This window comes from Apiospora phragmitis, assembly GCF_038363925.1.
Source record: "Apiospora phragmitis strain CBS 135458 chromosome Unknown utg000006l:1.0-5683423.0:1.0-5690449.0, whole genome shotgun sequence".
In the NCBI taxonomy this organism is placed as follows: domain Eukaryota; kingdom Fungi; phylum Ascomycota; class Sordariomycetes; order Amphisphaeriales; family Apiosporaceae; genus Apiospora; species Apiospora phragmitis.
Genome location: NW_027117404.1, coordinates 739,158 through 761,972, shown reverse-complemented (window position 1 = coordinate 761,972; position 22,815 = coordinate 739,158). Strand labels below are relative to the sequence as shown.

Genomic DNA, 22,815 nt, shown 5'->3' with positions numbered 1-22,815 from the left:
GAAGCCTTTCACTTGAATGCAAACCACGTTTACTATCTTTCTTTCTTCCACATGGTTTACTTTGCTCCTCCATCCATAGTAAACTCGCAATTGCCATCATTGTACGTATCGCTGACATGTTTGGATGGCTAGCGACACGCCCTCGGTCATCTACCAAAGGCCCGTTGGATGCTGACGAGTAGGTCGATGCTTTATTCTCTTTCAATGCGCCATGTATATGGGCTAAGTTGTCTTCTAGGGCACCTTTGAAATCGCCCGTCGTCGCTCAAGTAGCCCAAGCAGCCCGGGGACTATCACCACAATTTAGAGGCTCACGCTCAAACTCGCCGTTTCGGTCAAGTTCCCCATTCCGGGCAGGCTCTCCATTCCGGGCCAGCTCCCCGTTTCCGCGCTCGCCTGCAAGATCTTCAACACCATCAGGAATTGTGCCAGTGGGAGAAAGAGACTTCTCTCACCTCCTCCGGCCCGAGATATTCCATCAGCTGAGCCCTCTGTCCATCCCCCCGCCATTCCGCAATACCTCCAAGCAACCTACACCGGAGACACCCATCTCGGAACTCCTTGCCCACGGACAGTTCCGCGCTGCTGCGATAACCAGCGTGCAGGCACTGACTAGCAGTCCCGTCTCAGCGACCATCGCGGCAGCTCACCCTCCTGTGGATCCATCTGACTATGCTCGTGTCTTCTCGCTGCTCTACATCCGGCTAGCATGCCTGTGTCTCATTGACTCCGTACCGCTGGCGGCGCAAGAGGCGAAGGCGCTCGAGGACCTGAACCAGGCGTACTACCTGGACCCCATCACCGGTGCGCACTTGATGCCATGGGAATTGCGCCTCCTCGCCATCCGTCTCCAGACCATGGGCTTCGGTGATCCACGCCGGGCCATCATGAGTTACTACGAGATGGCACGGGAAGCGCATCTGCAAATTGCCAAGGCAGCAAAGGCGCACGATCATTCCGAGTTGGAGCTGTGGAAGCGGCGGCTTGCCGAGCTCGGCATCAGGGTTGCTGGTGCCTTGATCGAGATGGAAGATCTAGCCGGTGCGGCGGCTCACATGGCTACGTTGCGAGACCAGGCGCAGGACGGGAAGCTGGCGACGGCCAAGGCACTTCTCTGGCTTCATCTGGGAGATGTGGACGCTGCTTGCCGGTGTGTAAGAGACGGCAAGGGAGGTGATGTCGGCGAAAAGGTCGTATTGGCGCTAGTCGATATGGCCAACGGCCAATTCGAAGATGGTCTGAAGAAGTGGACGGAGCTGAAGGCAGAGCTCGAGGAGAGCGGCATCCAAGACGAAATGGTCGGTGTCAACTTGGCTGTGTGCTTATTGTACCTTGGCCGGATGCAAGAGGTGAGTCTACATCGCCGCTCTTAAGAAATCATGCACTAATTCACCCATTCAAGGGGCGACAAATCCTCGAAGGCCTTGTGGACGACGGCCAGTCATCTCGTACACTTCTTTTCAACCTCAGTACGATGTACGAGCTGTGCACGGATCGAGCCAAAGCTCTCAAAGTGCGACTGGCTGATCGAGTGTCTAACTTGGAGCCTACATCTCACGGTTGGGAGAAGACTAACGCTGACTTTAAACTCTAGGGTCGCGGTCCTACTAGTCACTAATGTTACATGTGGATACTCTTCTGACGATTTATTTCTTATCTAACTCTTGTGAACGAAACCCTACCAACTTCTCTTATGCCATCTCTTACCGGGGCGTCGTATTTACTGTTATAGGTTCAAGTCGCCACACTTGCAGATCGATCTGGTTTCGTGACCATATCAATTCGCAACATCGCTCTAATTCCGTCTGCTAACTGACTGGAGTCTGATTCTTGTGCGCCTGCTCCGTTTCTTTAGCCAGTTTCGCCTTATGCACTAACGTCTTCTCGTGATTCCTCTGAAGGCCAATATCGCCGACCTTCTTCCAGTGCGCCTCGCTGAAGCGACGAACCGCATCCTCATCAAATAGCCCAGTCTCATCCTTGAGGGGCTCGCTCGGCACCACGCCATAGCTCTCATCACCCTGCATGATGATCCTCTTGAGCCCATTTGCGGCACAACCACGGAACATGGGCTCGATACCCTCGCTCGGCACGGTGGCCTTGATGACATCTTTCCAAATCGTCTCGGCCTGTCGCTTCTGTCGAAACTCTAAGACGCGTGCATCATAGGTTTCGCGTACGCCGAACCGCTCGAAAACTTCCTCCAGCGTGGCTTCCCGGTCGGTTTGACGGTCGGTGAAGCGGTGCTGCTCGCGGCACTTGGGAAATAAACTCGTTGATCCATTTGTAGAACATGGGCCGCTTGTCCATGCGCTGGCGATCGTTGGACTTGAGGTTCTTTCTGGTAAACTCGCCTTCGATTCGTTCCTCGTCGCTACCGTCGGACTTGTCATCGGACTCAGGCTTGACCCAGAAGAAGCGGGAGGTCGCTGCGTATTTGTAAGAGTCCTCCATGGATGCGAACGGCTGCTTCCACTGCTGGAGGTCGAGACCAAGGAATTGGAGAACGATCTCCGGGTCCGACGTGAGGTGGATCTTGGCTTTCTTCTTGTCGAATTTCTCGATCTCGGCGATGCGCACGTAGAGAGCCTCGTGGTCGATGGTCAGGCCGTAGGGACGGATGGTACTACCCAGCAAGTTCCATAAGTCGCCATGATCCTGCTTGAAGACGGACCAGCGGAAAGTTTCTGGGCTGTCGCAGACGTGGACATCCACCTGGATGTACCGAGGCGTAAGTATACCCATCGTATCAATCGAGCACAGAGCTTCTTCCGGGATACCTTGGGGCCAAGGGATCGCGAATGAACCCGCACGTGCCTGCTGAGAGAAAGCAGCGCTCAGCACCCAGGACGGCGGAAACAGCATCGCGCCACTGGGTGCTCTGCAGATCCGTAATGCTGCCGTGAACAAGGAAGTCGATGTCGCCAACGTCTGGCTTCCCGGGTCCCTCAATCGGCGTGGCGACCTGCTCGAAGATCTGCTTGAGCTTTTCGTGGCAAGTGGCCTTTACGTGCTGGTAAACTCCAGGCGGCATGCGCGGGGTGTAGAGGGGGTCCGGGCCGCTCGTGAATACCTGGCCTCCCATGATGCGTGTGTAGTGAAAATAGCACCGCGGCGGCAGAGCGTGCAAAAGAAGTCGGGTATCAGATGTTGGTATGCGACGAACGTATCCCAGGCGTTCGGCGCCTGCAACCCAATGCCCAAAAGAAGGAAGTACCAAGTTGCGACGAGATGATGTGAAAGCCTTTGGCTTGATGGCTTTAGGGATGATAGAGTTTTGAATGAGAAAAAGACTCATAAGGTAAAGCAGCGTGTGCCTTGGGAATGAGTATTATGCTTGCCAATTATGAAAAGATTGTTTCTCAAGTGACGAGGGGTCGTCGATTGTGGCAATCTAAGAGAAGGAGCAGTCACTTTTCATCTTATCTCTAACCGCATCAGCTTGCGATAGTTGTGAGGTCGCACGCTGTTGAAAACAGAAGGCACGCGTATCCGAGTCTGGTGCTGTTGGCGATTGTGAGGCTAAGGTGTAGTAGGTCAATACCAGTTGAGTCACGCCGCCAGACTTCCAATGCTAGGGAGAAAAGCTTGAACCGGTCGGCTTCATTGTCAAGCTGTTTGCTCGAACTTCTCCCACGCCGCAACAGCAGGCAAACCAGTAGAACTTATGAAATACAGGGATATCAAGCTATCGTTGATATGGCGTTGCACCGAAATCAAGGGCCGGAATTAGTGGTGACGCTCGAAGGATGGATGCAATGGCTGTGTCGGTCGGTGGCAGTGGATCCCGTTGCGCTGTCGGAGCTGCCCCGCAATTCCAAGGCAGATGTATTGATAGACACACTCGAATTTAGATGGTGAGTGTATATCAAAGACAGGATTCATTGACGCGGTTCAAGTAGGCTTGAAATATGTTGAAATGAGTCTACATATCTGGTCGCGCCTCAAGCACCCATTGCCACGGGGTTGCCAGTAGGACAAGTATTGGTCTACCTGCTGCTGATGTATGTCATTGTCTTCAACAGGCTTTGTTTCTCTGCAGTTCATCTTTTGCCACCCGATCGATACTCTTGGGCTTGAGCTTCTCACCGGCTTTGGCTATTCTTCGAAGTCGGAAGACCCTCGCAGCGTGACTCTTGACGGAAACTCTGAGGACGCCCCCAGCCTCCACGACGCCAATCTTCTCCCTGAACAACCGCGGATCCTCGTTCCGCAGCCCGACCGCGTAGGGCGTCTCGGTCGCATTATACCAGTCTGCCTTTTTCAGTAGCGCCGCGCGCTCATCCGCCGTCGCGGCCGCCAGGATGGCCGCGGCCGTGGCCTCGGGCATGCGGTGAGCCCACAGGTCATGGACGGCCCAGTCGGACCGCACGTGGGGCGCCGCGCCGCCCGGGCCGAACGCGGTGAAGAGCTCGGCCAGGGAGCAGGTCATGTCGAGGTCGGCGCCGCCTGCGTTGAGGAAGACGACGGCCTCGTCGCCGTTGGCGAGGTAGCCGCTCCAGACGTGCGTCTCGCCCACGCCCCACGCGTCCCCGGGGGATGTTCTCGGTGTCGCGGCGCACGCGCGTGATGGAGCGGCCGTGCGGGTCTTGGCTGAGGGCTAGGATGTCTGGGTTGTTGACGATGGTCAGGGCGGAGGGCGGCATGGACCGGATGTCGTTGCCGAGGAACAAGGGCGACTTCAGGGCGGCCCACAGGGCGAAGTGCGCTCTGTACTCCTCGTCCGTCATGCCGCCGAGGCCGACGGCGAGCATGTCGGCGTCTTGCCAACCGCCCGGGATGCTGCGGTCGGCTATCGCGGCCAGGCGGTTGACGATGAAGAGGACCGAGCAATGGGTCCCCGGGCGATGCAGTACGGATCTGAGAGCACGTTGGGGTGGCAGCCGCACAGATCGTCCGGGCGCGTGAAGGAGTCGTAGATGTCGCCGGATATCCTCCAGGAGTTCGCAATACTCATGCCCCACGTATGGACAAAGTCCTCGCCCCAGTTGCACAGGTTGAGGAGAATGTTCCGTCCTGTGGCCTTGAGGGCGTCCGACATGGTCTTGAACCGGTTGAACGAGATGAGCGGCGTGCCGATCCGGCCCATGTGGTAGCAGCTGTCATACTTCAGCATGTCGACACCCCAAGACACGAAGCTCTCCGCGTCATCGGTCTCGTGGTCGAGGGGCCCGGCTGGGATGAGTATGTAGGTGTTAGTAGCAACGGAACGGAAGGAGGCGGCTTAGCTGAATTATAGAAACGTACCGAATCTTGCACAGGTTATCTCGCCGGCGCTCGAATACATGCCAAACTTGAGCCCCTGGTCGTGCAGACGGTCCAATATCGACCTGAGTCCATTGGGGAACTTGCCGGGGTCCGGCTGCAGCTTGCCGTGCTTATCTCGCCCGCTCTCTTGCTGCCAGCAATCATCCAGGACGACATACTGATAGCCCAGATCTCGGAGCCCCAAGCTGACGAGTTGCTCCGAGGTACTGAGGAGCAAGTGTTCGGAAACATCGCAACCGAAGGAGTTCCAGTTGTTTTTTAAGTTACCAAGGGTCTAGGTCAGCAGCAGCCCATTGTCATTATCGCATGCACAGTAAGTATGTGGAGAGATCTCACCCAACCCATTGGGGGCGTTATTGCTAACCCATTATTGATGTCTGCAACCCCGCCGACAAGTGAGGTTGCAGTCGCCGCTGTTCTCTTTGACCAACCCATCGTTCTGAATGCCGAGAATTTTGCCTAACGTAATCCACGGTCTAATTGAACACACGGTCCAATTGAATACTTTCTTATAATTCCTTATAACCTATATTTTATTCTTTATACTTCTACTACTTATAATAGTAGGTTAATAAAAAGAGAGCGATATATAATTAATGTTTTAAGCGTTTTAAAAAGACTTTAAATTAAGCGTATAATTCGTAATATAAATATATAATATCTCTTATATAACCTTACATTATTAATATTATAATAATATTTTACGACGAGATATATAATCGTTAATATAAAAGCTTACGAATTTCGAAAAGTAATTAATCGTATAATATATAATCGATTTAAATTCGCGATTATTTCCGCTTTAAATAAATAATATTAAAAATATAATAAATCGACTACTTTATTAACGCGACGCGGGACGCGTTAATATTAATTAAGCCTCTAGCTTTATACGATAGTAATTAGACCTCTAGACGCGTTTTAATCGAAAAATCGATTATTAAAATATCCTTTATAAAAATCTCGACGCGTATCGTATATAATTTATAAATATAAGATATAAAAAGAGGATATTTATAACTTTAACGAAACTAGCTTTTTTATAAGTTAAATCTCGTTTAAAATAATCGTAACCACCTTTAATTAATAAGAGAGGCCTAGGGTAATTTAATAAAAAAACCGAGAATAAGTTATAATTATTTAAAGCGTTAAATTATACGGTTACGCTATTTTTTTATATATTATATTTACTAAGAAAACGTACTTTTTTTTAATATAAAAATAACTTATTATTAAAAAACTAAGTAATTATAATTATTAAAAACGGCTAAACTACGAACGAAAAAGGCGAGGATTAAATTCGATATTTTAATAAATATATAAAGTCTCGTACGAAAAGTATTTTATTGCTTATTAGTCTTTAACGACTATAAAAGCCACCACTTAATAATTTTTAAGCTTTATTATATAAAAAATCGATTATTATACTTTATATACTTTTTTATTCGTTATAAAGAACGAGCTACTTATATATATCGATGCCCGAATGCATAGTGGATACGTTACTGCGTGAAAGTGCATGTATGGAGGAGTATATGGGCATGAGTCTCGACTCCAATATTCCGCTTGCTTGGCTTGCAGCACGCCAACCAACATCGTGTCTCTGCGTTTAAGGGATAGGTCAGTGAATGCCGCCGCCAGGTCGTTATTTCCCGTCGCTAGATTGGATGGAGACACTAGGCCTGAGCACTGATGGGTCGTCCCCAAGATCTCGTTCAGGGAAACCCCAAGTACTCCGAATATTGACAAACCCCCATTATTCTCTGGACAACGACAACAGGGCCTCATAACCGGTATCGCTATCTCTTGGCTCAAACTCCATATGTGCAGCGAACTCTACCAGAAACCGAAGCAGCCAGCGATCCAGGACGAAGCTCGCTTCTCTGCTTCTCAAAAAAGTTTGGTGGAACGCCTGCAATCGGTTCATAGCACTGTCCACGCTAGACCAATAGGTTCTGAGCTGGAGCAGTATTGCGAAATTCTGTTCGAGGCGAGACTTTGCTAGGCCTATCTGAGTCTCATCACCCGAGAACAGAAGCGTATGGATCTGGACCGTAGAGCTGATGACCAGGATATGCGAGACCGCTGAATACTTCACGTCGCTGCCGGGCGTGGCAAACGACCGGTAGACCAGCTCGCAGAGACGGGCGGCGCGATCCTTGCATCGCTCGGCATACTGGTGGAATGGCTTGGAGGTTTCCACGACGTCCGCTCCGAGGAATTGGTAGTAGAACAACTGCCCGTAGTGGTAGTAGCCGAGATGTACGGCGGCGAACATTCGTCCCAATCTGAGATCCGAGAAGGCATGAAAATTCTGGGGTTTATCTGTCATGTATGGCGGCAGACTCGCCAGCCAACCATCCAACTCCAACGACAGCGCAAGGACACTCGCCTCTAATGTGACGCCATCGAGGCGTTCTGCGACGCAACGATTGTTGAAGTCGATGACGTTGGCCAACACCAGATTGAGCTTCACCATCTCAGGGAGTAAAGGTGCTCCAAGGCCTGTGAATGGAGAGTGTTGAACAGAGGCTTAGTCTTCAGGGTCTATTGAAAGAAACGAAAGTTCATCCATTGGTAGTGGGAGGTTCTGATTCGAAGGCATGATCTTCGGTAGCTTCACGGCCGTGGACGACAAGACATCGACCATACATAGAGTCCACCACACTGTCGAAAAACGTTAGCATTCCCGCGCGATTCTCGACACGTCAAAATTGGGACCTGCCAATCCCAATGCCCGCATTGCTCTTACATCGAAGGTTCAGCTCCCGCTCTAAGAGCGTCGCAGCCGGCAGATCGGGGAGATTCAGCGATAAAGCCATACGACCAGCTAAGCTGTAGTACAGGTTTTCAACATGCGTATCTCCATCGGCAGCGGCATATGCTCCGAGTAGCATGAATGTCTGTATGTTGACAACTCCTACGTCTCGGATGCTCAGAAGGCTTTCAGAGGCAAGCCGAAAGCGTTCACCTCTTTCCCGAGGGTCGCTTCCTGTAAAGTCTTCATTGGCGGAGAACCGAGAAGAGAGAGCAAAGATGGCGAAAAGTACAGCGGCTGGTACTCTGTCATTGGTAACATCATCAATGAAAGTCGGCTCGTGGTAGAACGAGTGAAACTGATTATGTATGAAGCCAAAGTACAGCTTTACCAGCTCCAACCTTATGGGCATAGGAGGCAGTTCAGCCTCACGTAACACATTCGCGCTCCCCCGATCCGACCAGTTTTGGGCCGGTGCAGGCGTCAAATCCACCACCGCGCGCTTCCGGGTCCTTAGCTGACGTCTGGCATAGTAGCCTGCTTCGGGCGGCTCTTGTGTACATGGCAGCCCGCGAGAGAGACAACTTTCGCACCAGCTCCGCAGGGAAAGGTACACTTGCGCCGACGAGCCCTTCGTGCCCGGTTAGCCTCGCAATCCTATAAGTCATGTTCACTGAATTACTTACCGACAGTCAGTGCATGCGGACGGCTTGCGCATGTTGAAGCCTCGGACTTCTCAAAAGTAAGTACAGATTCACCTCCGCGTTTGAAGCATTGGCAGGAGGAATGACCAGGGGCGCGATGACCCGGCGGTGTGGGGGAATATCACTACCCAACGTGATGAAACCATAGGATTGCTGACGGCAATGAGATTTCGTGTCCCAAACAGGTCATCGATGTCAAACCCCAGGTTCCTGAAGGATGAAAGCCTGCATAACATACCGACAAGCGGCGGAAAACTACCCCGGGTCTTTTCAAATCACATGGGGACGGGGGAAATCTGACTCGTGTGATGTGAAGATGGGCTCGTTGACGAATCGTTGCCAGGGGCCCTGCTCGAATAAGGCAGGCACTCCGGTCCGCATTGCAGACAAGATTTGACCCAAGCCGGCGCTAGTCCTACTGAAGATCTAGCGGCGGAATACTAGCGGAAAACTCGACAAAGCAGTCGAACGGAACTCACATGACATGGGCATTCCCAAGGATCCCCTTTCTGACCTGATCTGAATCTAGTCCCGTTCATTTGGCTTCCTCAGATGTAGGCATCAAGAACCACCGCTAATTGGCCGGCGTCTCATCCGTATACGACCGTTTCCCCATGGGGCCGTGGCAATCATCGGTGAGCTAGCTATTCCCCGCAAATCGCATAGCTTGCTAGTTCTGCATCTTACCAGGACTTGGCGTCGACACTGGAATACAGTCTACAGGGCTTCCCGCCAAGCTCCTGCAAAATGGGCTTCGACTCAGCTCACGGGCCTAGACCAACGTTGGAGACTCCAAAGAGGTTGTCATATATATTTCGACTCTTCTGCCATTTTTCTGTGACATATCCAGCCCGTAAGGATTCGATGATTCGTTTATCGTCCGCCTATTAGGATTGCTTTCACGTCTGCTCTCGACCATGGCCCACGCCGATACACAAACCCAAGGAGGCCAATGGGCCGAGAAGATCGATGCCACCACCAGCGCGCACAATGCTGCCAACGACACGAACGTCGCCATCGACAATGAACACAATATGACCCTCCGCCAGAGCTTCCGGTTCTGGTGGAAGGCCGTCGTGTTCAGCTTGTCATCTCCCTCTGTGTCATTATGGAAGGTTACGATACCTCGCTGATGAATAACTTCTTTCCGTTCCCGGCGTTAAAGAATAGGTTCGGCGACGAGTTGGACCCGACAGATGGTGGCAAACTGGTATCATCTCGGTGGCAGACTATTATCTTGAACGGCACTCAGGTATGCTACGTCGACGGGTTTATGCCTTTAGTTCGGTGGGTTTCTCGTGTTGACCAAGCATGTCATAGGTTGGATGCATCATTGGCCTCCTCATCAATGGATACATCTCTGAGTGGCTTGGCTATAAGAAGACTATGGTCGCCACCATGATTTTCATGATCGCAGCCATTTTCATCCCTTTCTTCTCGACGGGCTTGGAAATGTTTCTTGCGGGTGGCATCATCCAAGGCTTGCCGTGGGGCATCTTTCAGGCTCTCAGTACCTCTTCACGCTGCGTGAGTTCTCCTATTTAGCTGATATCTAGTTCTCACTGGCTGACGAATTGTAGTGACCTTTGCCCAACACATCTCCGAGGTATGCTGGAGATATTCGACGTCTTGATCTATAGCATTATTACTGACTAGGTCAACCAGCATACATGACATCTTGGGTAAACATGTGCCGGGTGATAGGAGGCCTGCTGTCTACTGGCATCTTGCGTGGGCTCTTCAATATACAGACTGAATGGGTATATCGCATTCCTTTCGCTCTACAATGGATCTGGCCAATTCCCATTATCGTCGCTACCTTACTCTGTCCCGAATCGCCGTATGTATACCAAACGTCTCTTGTTCCCCTGATGCTAACATTCAGAAACTAGATGGTGGTTGGTTCGACAAGGTCGCATTGCGGAGGCTAAAGGCGCCATCCAGAAGCTTATCACCACTCAGCCAGACGTCGAGTTTGACCTAGATGCCCATGTCGAGATGATGGTGACCACTAATAAGTTCGAGAAGGAGATGAGCTCGGGAACCAATCACTGGCATCTTTTCCAGGGCAGTGATTTACGACGTACAGAGGTGTCCTCCATGGCCTTCTTCACGCAAGCTTTCTGCGGTGTACCCTTTATGGGATACGGGATTCAGTTCATGTTTAATGCCGGCTTGGATCCCAGCAACTCCTTCAACCTCGGAGTTGTCCAAAACTCCATTGGACTCCAATTGGATGTATCATCGCCTGGTGGACCATGGCCCGCTTTGGCCGCAGAACCCTATACCTGACGGGTCTTTCCGCTATAGTCGTCGTGTTGACGATTGTTGGGTGCCTCGGGCTTGCCCCTGTCAGCAATAAAGGGGCAAGTTGGGCAGTAGGCGCGTTAATCACCGTCATGCTCTTTGCCTTCCAGGTAAGTATTCTTTCTTAGTGATCTCGTGCCTAACCTAAGCTCTCAACTCAACTAACCTCTCTCATCATTGTAGCTAACCCTCGGGCCCATCTGCTACTGCATCGCGGCGGAAATCCCCAGCACTCGCCTCCGCATCAAGACCGTGGCCCTGTCGCGGGCCAGCTACAACACGGCCGCATTCGTCAACAACGCCATCATGCCCAAGATGGTCGGCAAGAACGACTGGAACTGGGGCGCCAAGGGTGGCTTCCTGTGGGCCGGCGTCGCGTTCGTGTTCCTCGTGTGGACGTGGTTCCGGCTGCCCGAGTCCCGGGGGCTCGCGTACTCCGAGCTCGACCTGCTCTTCGAGCACGGGCTAGGGCGCGCGAGTTCTCGCGGGAGAAGGCCGGGATGCTCAAACCTGCGCTGGCGGATGTGGCGCTTCAGCAGAATCGGAAGCGGGATGAATTGGAGCACGTGGAGACGGCGATGTAGAGTATGGGATTTGTATAGTACCCAAATAGAAGAGGATTACTTGACTTACCACGATATCGTGATTCAAGACTAAGAAGAACAGTAATAATATTCAAATTACCCATACTATAGGATATATTTATGAAAAGTAGTACTGTACGGATATGAGAAAAATGTTACATGGTTCCAGCCTGAAATGCATGTAGATGGAGAGGATGGCAGCTCAAAAGGGGCTATCAATGTCCATATCTTCATTTAATGCCATCAATAGTACAAAATTAGTCACTGTTACCCAAACATATCCAAGAAAGTCTCCCTTTTGATTCGAGTTTAAGAGCTTCTAGGGAAGAGCTTGATGAATGAATTGTGTTAGTTGCGGCGGGAAGCCTCGTACTATTCTTGTCAGCATTCAGCGGGCAGAGTCAGTTCACGGGTGGGACAAAGTGGCTTACTTTCTCGATTGCATTAAGGATCATTCTTGTCCTTCGGTCTTCTTGGAGAAGATCTTGGGCGCAACGTTCAGCCACGTCAGGCTCTCCATGGTTGCCAGGATCGTTACTGCGGTGTAGAAGATGATGCGGCCTCGTCTTGTCGACATGATATGGCTGACTTTGAAACCTGGAATCTGGGGCTCGTCGTCTTGACGGTTGTTGTTCGGTTTGTTCGTTAGGCGACTCGATGAGGAGAAAGCTGCATGCTGTTGGGCTCTGGACAAGTGTCGCAAGTTGCGGGACGGAAGCACTGCTGCCTTGCTGATACTGGAAAGCATCTCGAGGAAAGGCACGCCGTTTGTCACTAGTGTTTTGCTTTTCCAATTTGGGAGATTTTGGTTATAACGAGTTGAGCCTGCCTGCGATTTATATAAATCCCTGTACACGTTTCCGTTCGGGTCATCAATTACACCGAATATGACATGGGGAAACCACGTCTAAAGCTCAGCAACTCACCAAATTCCAATTCCGTAACATTGAATTGCATTCGGTAAGCTCATTGGGTATTAAAAAAGGGAGGTAGCATCATCTGTATTTCTAGTGAGTCAACTAGGTATAAGACAAAAGCATATTTTGTATGAAGACAGGATCGAGGTGAAAGGTGGGATATAAAGCGCTGATATAGATATAGGGCTGGCAACTGCATCGCTTAAGCAAAAGGAAGATTGCTTCTGATCTTGACATGGTGATGGAGAGATGTTGGACAAGTGTTTCATGGAATGGCTTGTAAATAAAGCTGCCTTCTAGCACTATGGGCTGGTGATATCTTGCCAAATAAGACGCGAACCTTCCATTTTCACGAGACACAAACCCCATTGGAATGTTTAGAATGGTAAATGTCACTACACCTGCAACAATCGGTCCAAGCCTGTCGACAAACGGTTGATGAGCTACAGCCTTCATGCGTTTGATTCTGTAGGCAACCACTCTGCCGGTAAACCAAAACAAAGAAACCCCAAGCTGTCACATTTGAGCCCAATTGACAGTTCCATCTTCAAACATTACATCCTTACAGTCAATAATTGGCCTGTTACCCCCAAACCCCACCCCAGTAAGACTCATCCAACCCATCATCTTTACCGGCACATATGCATCTTACAGTCATGGAGCCTGAGGCCACAGCTGGTTCACCTGAACCACCCTACCCTCTAGGCGACGAAGGAATCCCCGAGCTCACCCGCCACCACGTCAGCAACGACAAAGACCCCCTCGCCTTCCTCGAGGTCTTCGACACCGTATTCCTGATCGATGACTCGGAATCCATGCAGCAGTATTGGCACGAGGTCATCGCCCTGATCTGCGCCGTCGTGCCCGTCTGCTGCGAGCGCGACCACAACGGCATCGACCTCTACTTCGTCAACCACCGGCCCCGGAGCTGCTCCATCTTCTCGTCGGTCGAGAAGACCGGGTACCGCGGCATCGGCCTGGCCGTCGGCTCGCCGCTGCAGAGCGACAATGTGGCCGGGATCTTCCACCAGGTCAAGCCGCAGGGACGTGCCAGACTGGGCGCCCGACTCGACGGCATCTTGTTCAAGTACGTCACCGACTACAGCTTTCTGACGCGGTACCACAAGAACCGGTACTGCAAGCGACCGATGAACCTCATCGTCGTCACGGCCGGCCACATCGAGGATTCCATGTACGGACACCTGGCCGCCGCGGCGCGGGAGCTCGACCGCGTCCACGCACCGTCTTACCAAGCCGGGGTGCAGCTGTTCCAGATCGGGTGCGACCCGAAAGTGCGCGCCGGCATGAAAGGCGACGACGAGATGTACAAGCGAGAAGGGACGCGCGACATGGTGGACACGGCCACGTGGAACGGCAAGCCGGGCGTCCTGTCGGCCGAGGGCGTGCTCAAGGTCGTGTTGGGCGCGGTATCGAGATCGCTGGACAGATCGACGGTTACGCCAATGGGGCTATTGGCCACCGAGGTTCAACAGAAGTGAAGGCTGAAACTTGACTGCGAGCCCCGCGTGGCGTTATTCTACTCATGTTACTCAACAGGCAGCTAGCATCAATGGTTGTCCTGGCGTACCGGTACAGGAAGTCAGTACAGGACAGACAAAAGGCGATAGTCCTAGAAGAAGAAGAAGCCCAGTAATGAAATGGCCTTAAAGCAACCGGAGCAGTTGGTCCCGGGGTTTTGGTGGCAACGGGCTACTTAATTGTCAGTGATGACATCGGCAGAATAGCTGGCGATGGGAGGAAGCTAAACTACGGCCTCTAACGTCAGGCTGTCAGGTTGCAAGCATCCGGATCAGCAGAATTGCTTAGCGCTAGTGAACCAACATAACATACCATTAAGAAGGAGGTACATACTTAATTGATAAAAAAAGCATTAAAAAACCATCACCACATTATAAGTCTTCGCCATTGCTATCCCTACGTCGTATGTAGAAGCACTACAGTTCTTCAAGATGTTCGGATGAACAGATGCGACGCCTTGACTCGTGAGCGGCTGACATGCCTAACATAGTTACGCCTATTAATAGGATTAAGGTCCCGGGGAATGGTTGCCCTCCGTTTTAGCGCGCGACACCCACTCATTGTGACAATATGCCGGGTCCTTTTTGTAAGCAGAACGACTCCGGAAATGTAAGCTTACCCATGAGGTATATGTCAGACGTTAAGACTCAGCCTTCTCATCATCTAATCTACGTGCATCTACAACCAATTGCCAATGAACAGCCGAGCCTGTCTTACCTCTTGGCGGGGGTGGCAAGTGACGCAACGGCAGCGTAGTTCCGTGATCAGTTCCACGGAAACCGATGTGCGATGATGCGCGGGGCGCGGACTGACGCCAATCGATTGATAGGAATTGCCATCGGTGCTAGACTTTGGGCCCAATGATGCACCAACCTGCAAGCGTGCTGGAAGTAAACGGGTTTGCTTTAGGTTCAGGATCAGGCAATGCAAAAGGAGGGAGGGAGCAGTACTGGAGTGGCCGGATGTTTGCATGAAAGGCAGCGTGTCCATTTTAATCTAGAGGCCACTTTAGCCACGGGGTCGGCGTACTTTTTAGCCTCTCCGCTGGCCCTCGTTGGTGCTGATGCTGGTGGCCCCCCAAATCACAGGCGATCAACGGCAATGTCTCAATCCGGGAGGCTTGGGGGGCTGGGCAGCGACGGGCTGACTGACGGACGGACAGTTGTTGGGATTCCCTAGGCTGGTCGTTTGCTTGCACTGGTCTTTTCTTTTCCAATTCGGTTTTCCTGATCCAGCCGTATTACTCTTTCTCACGTATTCCAAATCGTTTATCGAACCTGTCGCACGACCACACGTCACGATGGTGCTGAAAAAGAAGGAGGTCTTCACGATCATAACGCCAATACCAGGGTAAGCTATGCTATTTCCAGGGTCTTTGCGGAGTTACCCACCAATGTTCTTTTACTTACTGACACCCGCGCGACAGGTTCATCCCACGCGTACGTAGGATACCCCAGCAAAATGGACTGTTGCGATTCTAACTTGACCAGGCTCTGGCGATCGATATCCTCCATGCCCACAAAGATAAGTCCGGCTTTCACGTCGCCAATCGCATCGTAACTAACAAATCAGTTCACAGGTCATTGAATTAAACCCACTCGTCACCGGTTTCAAACCGATCAAAGCTCCCCGAAATGCGCCCGCCGACGAATACTACTCGACATGGTACGAGATCACCGAGCGCATCCAATACATCCCCGGCCTCGGACGGCTCGGCTCCGGCACCATCAGCTTCAATGGCTGCTTCCACGACATGCCGTGGGGCCTGCAATCGCACATCTACGTCGGCAGTCCGGCCAACGTAGACCTGCGTAACAAGTACAAGATCGCGGGCAACCAGCCCGGCGTCGAACCGCCCGAGCCGCAGGAGATGGGACTGGCGTCATTGGGTGCCCCGAAGGACGGGCTGTATCTGCACGAGGACATCGAGATTCGCTGCAATTTCGCCATGGTCAGCTTCGTCAAGGCCCAGCTCAAGGCGGCCAGCAAGGAAATGGTCAATCGCATCATCAAGAAGGCCGAGCTGCTTGATGCTGGCGTTTTGTCAGCCATGATCGAGGACGGCAAGTTGCGCACCGTCAACCCGAATGACCGAACGACGACCCTGCAATATCCCGGTGCTGGCCCGGGTTCGGCTCCCAATTCGCCCCCGTTGGGGTCGCCAGGCATCCCTTACCAAGTGCCGCGCCCGATGTCCATGCAGCAACAACAATACAGCAACAGTAGACCGGGCACCGCCGGCTCGCAGGGTTCCGGTTACCACGCTGCTCAGAATGCCAATCATCACCGCTACACGGAACTTCCCTACTCTAACGCACCGCCCGCCATCATCATGGAGCTGCCGGGCGACTACCCACAGCCATCGTCGGGTTTACAGCCAGGCCAGCCATCGCCGGGTCTTGCGCAAAGCTCCGCCAAATCCGATCAGTCCTTCCGGTCATCGCCCGATCCCAACAGCAATTCCCGTTGGTCGCAAAGCCAACCGAGTCCAGGCCTGCAACAGTCGCGGCCTACTTCACTATCTTCTGATGGTGGAGGTAGCGTCGGTTTCTCGTCACCTAGACTTGATCATAAGGGCTTCACGAACGAGTTGTCCACACATTCCGAGATGCGCGAGGAGCACAGGCCCGAGCCGCTGCGCGTGAAGCATCCCAGCCACTATCCGTATAATCCTGCTGATTATGCGAGGGTGGGGAATGGGAATAAATGAGGGATGGGGAAAAGCTGCTGAAATCTTTCTCGTTAATGGTCGTTGGTCAATGACATGATGAAATGGCTTGTGCGTGCTACATCGTCCGCACGCTTGATTTCTACTTCTACTTCTACTTATACCATGGGTTGGCGTTGCTGGGATTTCTTCAACGGTGATATCAAGATACTACTAGGATTGGGGACTAGGGGATATACCAAGGCAAAACCGAATATTGCATTTCTTCCCTGCTCCAGACGCTGTTCTTGCGCCCACGATGAAGTTCATCTGTGATCGATCTTCCACTGAAGCGGGTATACTGGACCACCGTGCCTGGCTTACGTCGTCTAGTGAATCTCTGATTCTGCTACGAAATTGCTGACTATGATTTTCAGTTCCATGACTCATCCGGCAAGGAGTGTCTCACCTGCCGGATCGAGCACCCCGCGTGACCAAGTTCTCAAAGTCACCGCATCTGCTATTGGCTACAGTCTTACGCCTGTAATCATATATCAGCTCACCATTGAACTGTCTTTTGAAACACAGACGGTCAATGCTGTGCACCCTGCTTTTACATTCCTATGGTCGGAAATGACGACGTCCAATCCACGTTACATGCTATGCCGCGCCACGCCGGCCAACATCTCGCACCTCGCGGCTATCTCGGCCCGCGCCTTCGCGCGCGACGCCAACACGCAGATGAAAGCGCAGGGGCAGAAGCCCGGCGCGTTCGAGGAGGGCATGGCGGCGGGCTTGCGCATGTGGATCGGCCCGCCGCCGACCCGCTGCGTCGTCCTCAAAGCCGTCGAGCACCGCCGGGCTGGAGGCAGCGGCGGCATCGTCGGGTGGATCTGTTGGGGGTGCGGGGTGTTGAGGTTACGTTGCCTTTTGAGTCTTCTGATGAGGAGGACCACGCGAAGGAGATGGTACTGGAGGATAAGGAGTGGACGGCCGCACGTGGTGGCCCAAACCCGGAAGAGGCGGAGGTGGGACCAGCGCAACAAGATGAGCAAGTTGTTCTGGAGCCTGAAGGCGCGGCCCGCATCGAGCAGTTCGAGAAGATGACAAGCGATCACCTCGCCGCGTTTCAGAAGAAGATCATGCCCGAGGGCACGCGCTGCATGTATATCATCGCCGCCGCGGTGGACCCGGCCTCTCAGGGGCTCGGGGTCGGGTCGCAGCTGGTGCGGTGGGGACGCGGAGCAGGCGGACAGAAACGATAACGCCGGCAGGGTGCTCTGCTGGGTCCACGCGTCGGAGGCCGGGTTCAGGATGTTCGAAGGGCAGGGCTTCGCTGAGGTGGAGAGGCTGACGGTCGATCTGGACGAGTGGGCGGTGGGGAAGAAGAAGAAGAAGAAGAAGCCGCTTTTAACCGAGGAAGAGGAGGAGGGGGGTGGTGAGGGTTGGGGGAGTATACGTTTCGGTACATGGTTCGGAATCCCAGGAGTGGATGATTGGGTGGTTGTATCTCGCTATCACTGGGTTTGGGATGTTGTTGCTTCGCATGGGAAAGCAGCAGTGCATTCAGATGTGGCATTTACTATATGGTGTTATCTGCCCTCAACTTGAAGAGAGCCGAGTTTAGATATCACCATGAACTGATACTTTACCTATGAAGTTTGTAAGTCTAGAGACATTTGGAAGGTGAGCTCTTCCACCGGGATCAGCAGCATGTTTCCATACTTGAAGACGCTAATAAATTGCTTCTCATTCTCTGGTTGTGTAGCTGTGCAGGCTCGACCTGTATTGAGGCTCGTAGCGCCCTTCCCGTAGTGTCCCATCATCCTCAGATAACGTGCAAAGTTGAAGTTATGATATGGAATGTAAACTCTTGCAGGCAGGACACAATGAATCGAGAGTTTGGAGATCTCTTGCAACAGGAAGTTGAGTAGCCTGCCGTTTCATTCTATCTTGCCCCTGAGCACTGCCACAACTAACGCCCCGCCCCCACTATGGCGGCCGAGTGGAGTCGCATCGTGCAGGCCTTTCGCCCAGTGAACATTGCGCAACAATCCATGATGCCAACACTCACGACTGAATTGTTGGTGAGATCAAATCGATGAATGTGGCCCGGAGATCCCTTTTTCGAGCACGCAGCTCTGCGCTGCGGAGCTTGAGTAGCGTTACCCAAGAGTGTATTGTGCTCAATCGCAGATTCAGCACTGACGTCGTCGCAGCAGCAGCAACAGCAGCAACAGCAATAGCAGCAACAGCAACATGGCAGCTGGTCCGCGGCAAGCCGTCTGGCCCCATCACTGCACCTCCGCCATTATCGCCAATAACTTTGCCAGGAACTGCCAAGGGGAGCGAGGCCTATTTCATTGACACATTAGAAGGGGTTGCAGAAGTCGCGGATCGTCTGTGGGATCATACCAATCGCGCCCGCGATTGCCTTTATGTTGATCTCGAGGGTATTGATCTTTGTCGCGATGGCACGGTTTCGCTCCTCGTTTTCTACTCCCCTCTTCTGCACCAGGTGTTCGTCGTCGACGTTTTCGTGCTCGAAGCGGCCGCCTTCACCACCCAAGGTTTGCGCGGCCTGAGCATCCAAGACATCCTCGAGTCCGAGGACTGCACCAAAGCCTTTTTCGACGTCCGGAACGATTCGGACGCGCTGTTCCACCACTTTGGCGTGGCCCTGAGAGGCGTCGAGGATATCCAGCTCATGGAGAACGCCAGTCGCCCGGACGGCCAGCGCAACTACGTCTTCGGCCTATCAAGATCTATAAAATGGGCACGGATCCTCTCGCCCGACGAGAGAACCGAATGGACCGAATCAAAGGAAGCCGGGAATATGCTGTTCAACCCGGCGACCGGGGGCTCGTTCGATGTCTTCAACGTCCGCCCGCTCAGTCCGGAGATCATTTCCTACTGCGTCGGTGACGTCTACTATCTCCCGCGCCTGAGGAAGCTCTATTGGACCATGATGTCGGAAGAATGGAAAGAAGAGATCAGGAAAGAGACGCTAGCCCGTGTTGTCGAGTCACAGCAAGAGAACTACTCGCCCCATTCGCCGGCGAAAGTAAGGAGTCCGTGGGAAGAGGAATGGGCCTGGCTCCCATTGGAGGAGTACAAAACGCCGGTCAACCGCCGTGTTTTCAGGCCCCTTTTAAAGGTCCGAAGTAAGGATGGAGTGATTGAAAGAGTTGTTGGCCCAGTTGAGAGGAGAGTTGACCCCTAGACGATTGCAGTGTGATTGGGATGACAGCCCTGAGCAAGCTAGGAACTTGTCCAGCCTAATAATAGTCAAACACTGATATTCCTCAAGTGGCGCGAATTCCAGGAACAAGTACTTGCTCGCGTGCCTAGGTTGCCCACGAGTCGCTCGACATCATCAGCGTCGATCTCAGGAGCCCACGAGCTTATGTGAATAGGCCCGGATCATGAAATCAATGAGCGGATTGACATGGTAATGGTTTTTGGTATGGTCATGGTCGGGCATGCCTTCCAAAGCATGCGCCGCTCCAATCAAGCTATATGAGAAACTTGGGTTAGCCGAGGGCTCGACGCCGCCGCCGCCGCCACTTCGAATCATCAAGAGGAATGCCACATAGTCTATATGGCTGAATAGGCATCGTATTGATACTCAAACATTAATTAGCAACCAAGTCGGCATTCTCGCATTTCTTCATTATCTATTCATATTCTCTTGAAGTTTCTCTATGCTTGCTGATATTCTCGGGCTTCCTCTTGTGTCTAAAGCCCTCAGCGAAGTCTACTTCGCCCAGAGTCATTCTGGGACGCTCATTCCTCTCATATCGCGAATGCAGGCGTCACATTGACACTCGAAGCCCCACGCGTCCTGGAGCCGTTTCCGCCTCTCGGCGACGCCCAGCTCCTTCTCGTCCCCGCCGAGGTAGCTGATGCAGAGCTCCTCCCCGGCCCGTACTCCAGCCTTGCCGTTGGCGTCCCGGTCGACGACGAAGACCCAGCGGTCGCGTACCCGTGCCTTGGCGATGTTGGGCGCGCACGAGTGGTTCCAGATGCTGCCCATCGTCCACAGGCCCCAGCCCAGGTATTCGGCGTTGTAGGCGCCGCTGTTGAGTGCCGGCCGGATGCTAAAGCTGTTGTGGGCCGCGGCGTTCTGCAGGGTTTGGATCACCTCGGGGGTGAGCGAGGGGACGAGGGCTACGGGGAGCTGGGCCAGAAGCTGATTGGTGATGGTATTTAGTTTTGGTGCGCCCCAATAAAATATAGGGGGTAGTGGTTGCTCCCGGAGATTGACTTACACATAGGTATGCACTGATGTAATCCTGCAGTTCTTCGTGCGAAGCGAACGGCGTATGGTGGTGTTTCAGGCGCATGATTTCAGTCCACTCATCGTTGTCCGCGGGCAGATCGCTCTTCTCGTCGACTACCTCTACCGGCGTATTGTGCGTCCAGTAATGGGTCAGAATCCCGGAGACGACAGCCCAGAGGGTCTCGATTGACGGAGCCTTGCTATCTTTGGCTCGTTGCAGCAGCTTCCTTTCCGACTTGGCCAATTGAGCGGCACCCTCACTTGACTCCCGCATTCTCAGCTCTCGAACTCTCTTGCCGAGAGTGTCCTCGGCCGCCGTCCATGCTCTGTCGATCTGTTTAAAACTCGGCCGGCCATCAGGGACGGTTTCTGCTCCATCGACTGACGGTTCCACTGAGCCGTTGCTGCTCGACCTCTTGCCCTTCTGGCGGCTTCCAACCTCCCAGGCTGTCTTCCAAGCCTGAAGGCCGATAGCGCCCTGCCGGTGCACCCACCCATCACGGCATACCTCGCTGCAAAACACCAACCCCAAGGTGGGACTCTGCTTCAGTTTGCCCTCAGGAGGAAGCTCTACGCGGACCTTCCATTCGACCCCACGGTCGTAGGCGAAACACCGTGCGCAGACCTCGCGGCGGAACTCGGGCTGGATGGTGTAGACGGAGCAGGGACTTGTGGTTAGAAGCGGAGATCCCGGCGGCAGATCTCGGGTCGCCGTGGCGGCGCGGCCCTTTAAGGGATGGGGCAGGATAACGAAAGGTGGAGAAGCCATGGTATGGTAGGTGAGGTGCCGAGAGACTCAATGAGCCGGATCAGCCGGAGGAGAAGGTTTTGGGGCCAGTCGATTTGTAGGCAAACCGGAGACTGGAGAGGGTTCGCTAGCTTGGTTAATCTTTAGAATAAGCGAGTATCATTGAAGTTTGAGAGTTTGTGTAAGTTGTGGCTTGGCAGGGGGGAATTGTTGGTGGTGGTGGTGAGAGTCGTGACACAAGTGGTCACCGAGAAAAGGCGGGCATGGTGGAAGTAGCGGCCGTTACCAGCAAATCACCGAGGCACGTGGTACCATCATGACGAAAAAGCACAGTGAGAAAATTTTAACCAGGGACAAGCAACTTTTGACATTTTGACGTTATCATTAGAAAGGTGGGATCTCGGGCCTAGGCTCGCCTGGAGAAGCCCAGCCCGGTACTGGGGACCCCCTGTGGAGCCCCTGTCAGATAAGCTTAGATGGGACCTAAACCTTACGTTAGCCCGGGGCCGTCCCGTGGTTCCTGTTTCTGTCGTTATGTACGACATTAGATCGGATCGGATCGGATCGGATTAACTGTTCGGATGGAATAAATAGTTAGATGTGGTGCGTCTCGTCGCTACGCTAGTGGAGTTAATTATATAAGTCTAGTTATATATATTAAGTTAACGCCTTTTTTTATTAACTCTTTTAATAAAATAAAATTTACTTACTTTAAATAATTATAATTAATTAAAGAAAAAATATAAAAATATAATAAAAATTAATAAATATAATTAATTTTAATAAAAATTATATAAATTAATATATACTTCACTTATAATAATTTTAAACGTTTTATTTAAAGTTATATAATAAGTATAATAAATATAAAACTTATATTATATAATATATTAAGCTTATAAAAATAAAAGTAAAAATATATATAATTTATTAATAAATTAAAATTAAAATAAAGTCTTTATTATATATATTTATATTTAAAATTATTTTAAATTATATAAGTATTTTAATAAAGCTTTTTATATTTTAAAAACTATAACGTGATTTATTACAAAGTTAAT

The 22,815-nt window shown here is 52.0% G+C and overlaps 12 protein-coding genes across 12 annotated transcripts; 7 read left to right on the top strand and 5 right to left on the bottom strand.

Annotated features, from left to right (window-relative positions):
- Positions 1-116: 116 nt before the first annotated feature.
- PG994_005518 (tetratricopeptide-like helical) lies at positions 117-1,594 on the top strand (the record flags this gene model as incomplete). The annotated part of the gene is made up of 3 exons (XM_066856927.1): positions 117-178; positions 239-1,349; positions 1,403-1,594. 3 exons carry the CDS (start codon positions 117-119, stop codon positions 1,592-1,594), a joined length of 1,365 nt encoding a protein of 454 aa, XP_066716196.1.
- Positions 1,595-1,808: 214 nt separating this feature from the next.
- On the bottom strand, positions 1,809-3,085 carry PG994_005517 (uncharacterized protein; the record flags this gene model as incomplete). The annotated part of the gene is made up of 3 exons (XM_066856926.1): positions 1,809-2,271; positions 2,330-2,692; positions 2,781-3,085. The coding sequence occupies 3 exons, from the start codon at positions 3,083-3,085 to the stop codon at positions 1,809-1,811; spliced, it is 1,131 nt and encodes a 376-aa protein (XP_066716195.1).
- Positions 3,086-4,018: 933 nt separating this feature from the next.
- On the bottom strand, positions 4,019-5,613 carry PG994_005516 (glycoside hydrolase family 27 protein; the record flags this gene model as incomplete). Its single annotated transcript, XM_066856925.1, has 5 exons — positions 4,019-4,471; positions 4,527-4,782; positions 4,827-5,175; positions 5,248-5,542; positions 5,605-5,613. The coding sequence occupies 5 exons, from the start codon at positions 5,611-5,613 to the stop codon at positions 4,019-4,021; spliced, it is 1,362 nt and encodes a 453-aa protein (XP_066716194.1).
- A 1,411-nt stretch (positions 5,614-7,024) lies between these two features.
- Positions 7,025-8,744, bottom strand: PG994_005515 (uncharacterized protein; the record flags this gene model as incomplete). Its single annotated transcript, XM_066856924.1, has 4 exons — positions 7,025-7,773; positions 8,021-8,427; positions 8,459-8,657; positions 8,717-8,744. The coding sequence occupies 4 exons, from the start codon at positions 8,742-8,744 to the stop codon at positions 7,025-7,027; spliced, it is 1,383 nt and encodes a 460-aa protein (XP_066716193.1).
- A 903-nt stretch (positions 8,745-9,647) lies between these two features.
- On the top strand, positions 9,648-11,022 carry PG994_005514 (uncharacterized protein; the record flags this gene model as incomplete). The annotated part of the gene is made up of 6 exons (XM_066856923.1): positions 9,648-9,845; positions 9,896-9,982; positions 10,051-10,240; positions 10,311-10,336; positions 10,482-10,570; positions 10,623-11,022. The coding sequence occupies 6 exons, from the start codon at positions 9,648-9,650 to the stop codon at positions 11,020-11,022; spliced, it is 990 nt and encodes a 329-aa protein (XP_066716192.1).
- Positions 11,023-11,129: 107 nt separating this feature from the next.
- PG994_005513 (maltose permease MAL61) lies at positions 11,130-11,694 on the top strand (the record flags this gene model as incomplete). Its single annotated transcript, XM_066856922.1, has 2 exons — positions 11,130-11,147; positions 11,221-11,694. The coding sequence occupies 2 exons, from the start codon at positions 11,130-11,132 to the stop codon at positions 11,692-11,694; spliced, it is 492 nt and encodes a 163-aa protein (XP_066716191.1).
- Positions 11,695-12,072: 378 nt separating this feature from the next.
- On the bottom strand, positions 12,073-12,369 carry PG994_005512 (uncharacterized protein; the record flags this gene model as incomplete). Its single annotated transcript, XM_066856921.1, has 1 exon — positions 12,073-12,369. One exon carries the CDS (start codon positions 12,367-12,369, stop codon positions 12,073-12,075), a length of 297 nt encoding a protein of 98 aa, XP_066716190.1.
- An 825-nt stretch (positions 12,370-13,194) lies between these two features.
- PG994_005511 (uncharacterized protein) lies at positions 13,195-14,037 on the top strand (the record flags this gene model as incomplete). The annotated part of the gene is made up of 1 exon (XM_066856920.1): positions 13,195-14,037. The coding sequence occupies one exon, from the start codon at positions 13,195-13,197 to the stop codon at positions 14,035-14,037; it is 843 nt and encodes a 280-aa protein (XP_066716189.1).
- A 1,340-nt stretch (positions 14,038-15,377) lies between these two features.
- PG994_005510 (uncharacterized protein) lies at positions 15,378-16,787 on the top strand (the record flags this gene model as incomplete). The annotated part of the gene is made up of 3 exons (XM_066856919.1): positions 15,378-15,427; positions 15,504-15,516; positions 15,657-16,787. The coding sequence occupies 3 exons, from the start codon at positions 15,378-15,380 to the stop codon at positions 16,785-16,787; spliced, it is 1,194 nt and encodes a 397-aa protein (XP_066716188.1).
- Positions 16,788-17,347: 560 nt separating this feature from the next.
- Positions 17,348-17,989, top strand: PG994_005509 (uncharacterized protein; the record flags this gene model as incomplete). Its single annotated transcript, XM_066856918.1, has 1 exon — positions 17,348-17,989. One exon carries the CDS (start codon positions 17,348-17,350, stop codon positions 17,987-17,989), a length of 642 nt encoding a protein of 213 aa, XP_066716187.1.
- An 836-nt stretch (positions 17,990-18,825) lies between these two features.
- Positions 18,826-19,947, top strand: PG994_005508 (uncharacterized protein; the record flags this gene model as incomplete). Its single annotated transcript, XM_066856917.1, has 1 exon — positions 18,826-19,947. One exon carries the CDS (start codon positions 18,826-18,828, stop codon positions 19,945-19,947), a length of 1,122 nt encoding a protein of 373 aa, XP_066716186.1.
- Positions 19,948-20,496: 549 nt separating this feature from the next.
- Positions 20,497-21,775, bottom strand: PG994_005507 (uncharacterized protein; the record flags this gene model as incomplete). The annotated part of the gene is made up of 2 exons (XM_066856916.1): positions 20,497-20,916; positions 20,996-21,775. The coding sequence occupies 2 exons, from the start codon at positions 21,773-21,775 to the stop codon at positions 20,497-20,499; spliced, it is 1,200 nt and encodes a 399-aa protein (XP_066716185.1).
- Between the last annotated feature and the right edge of the window lie 1,040 nt (positions 21,776-22,815).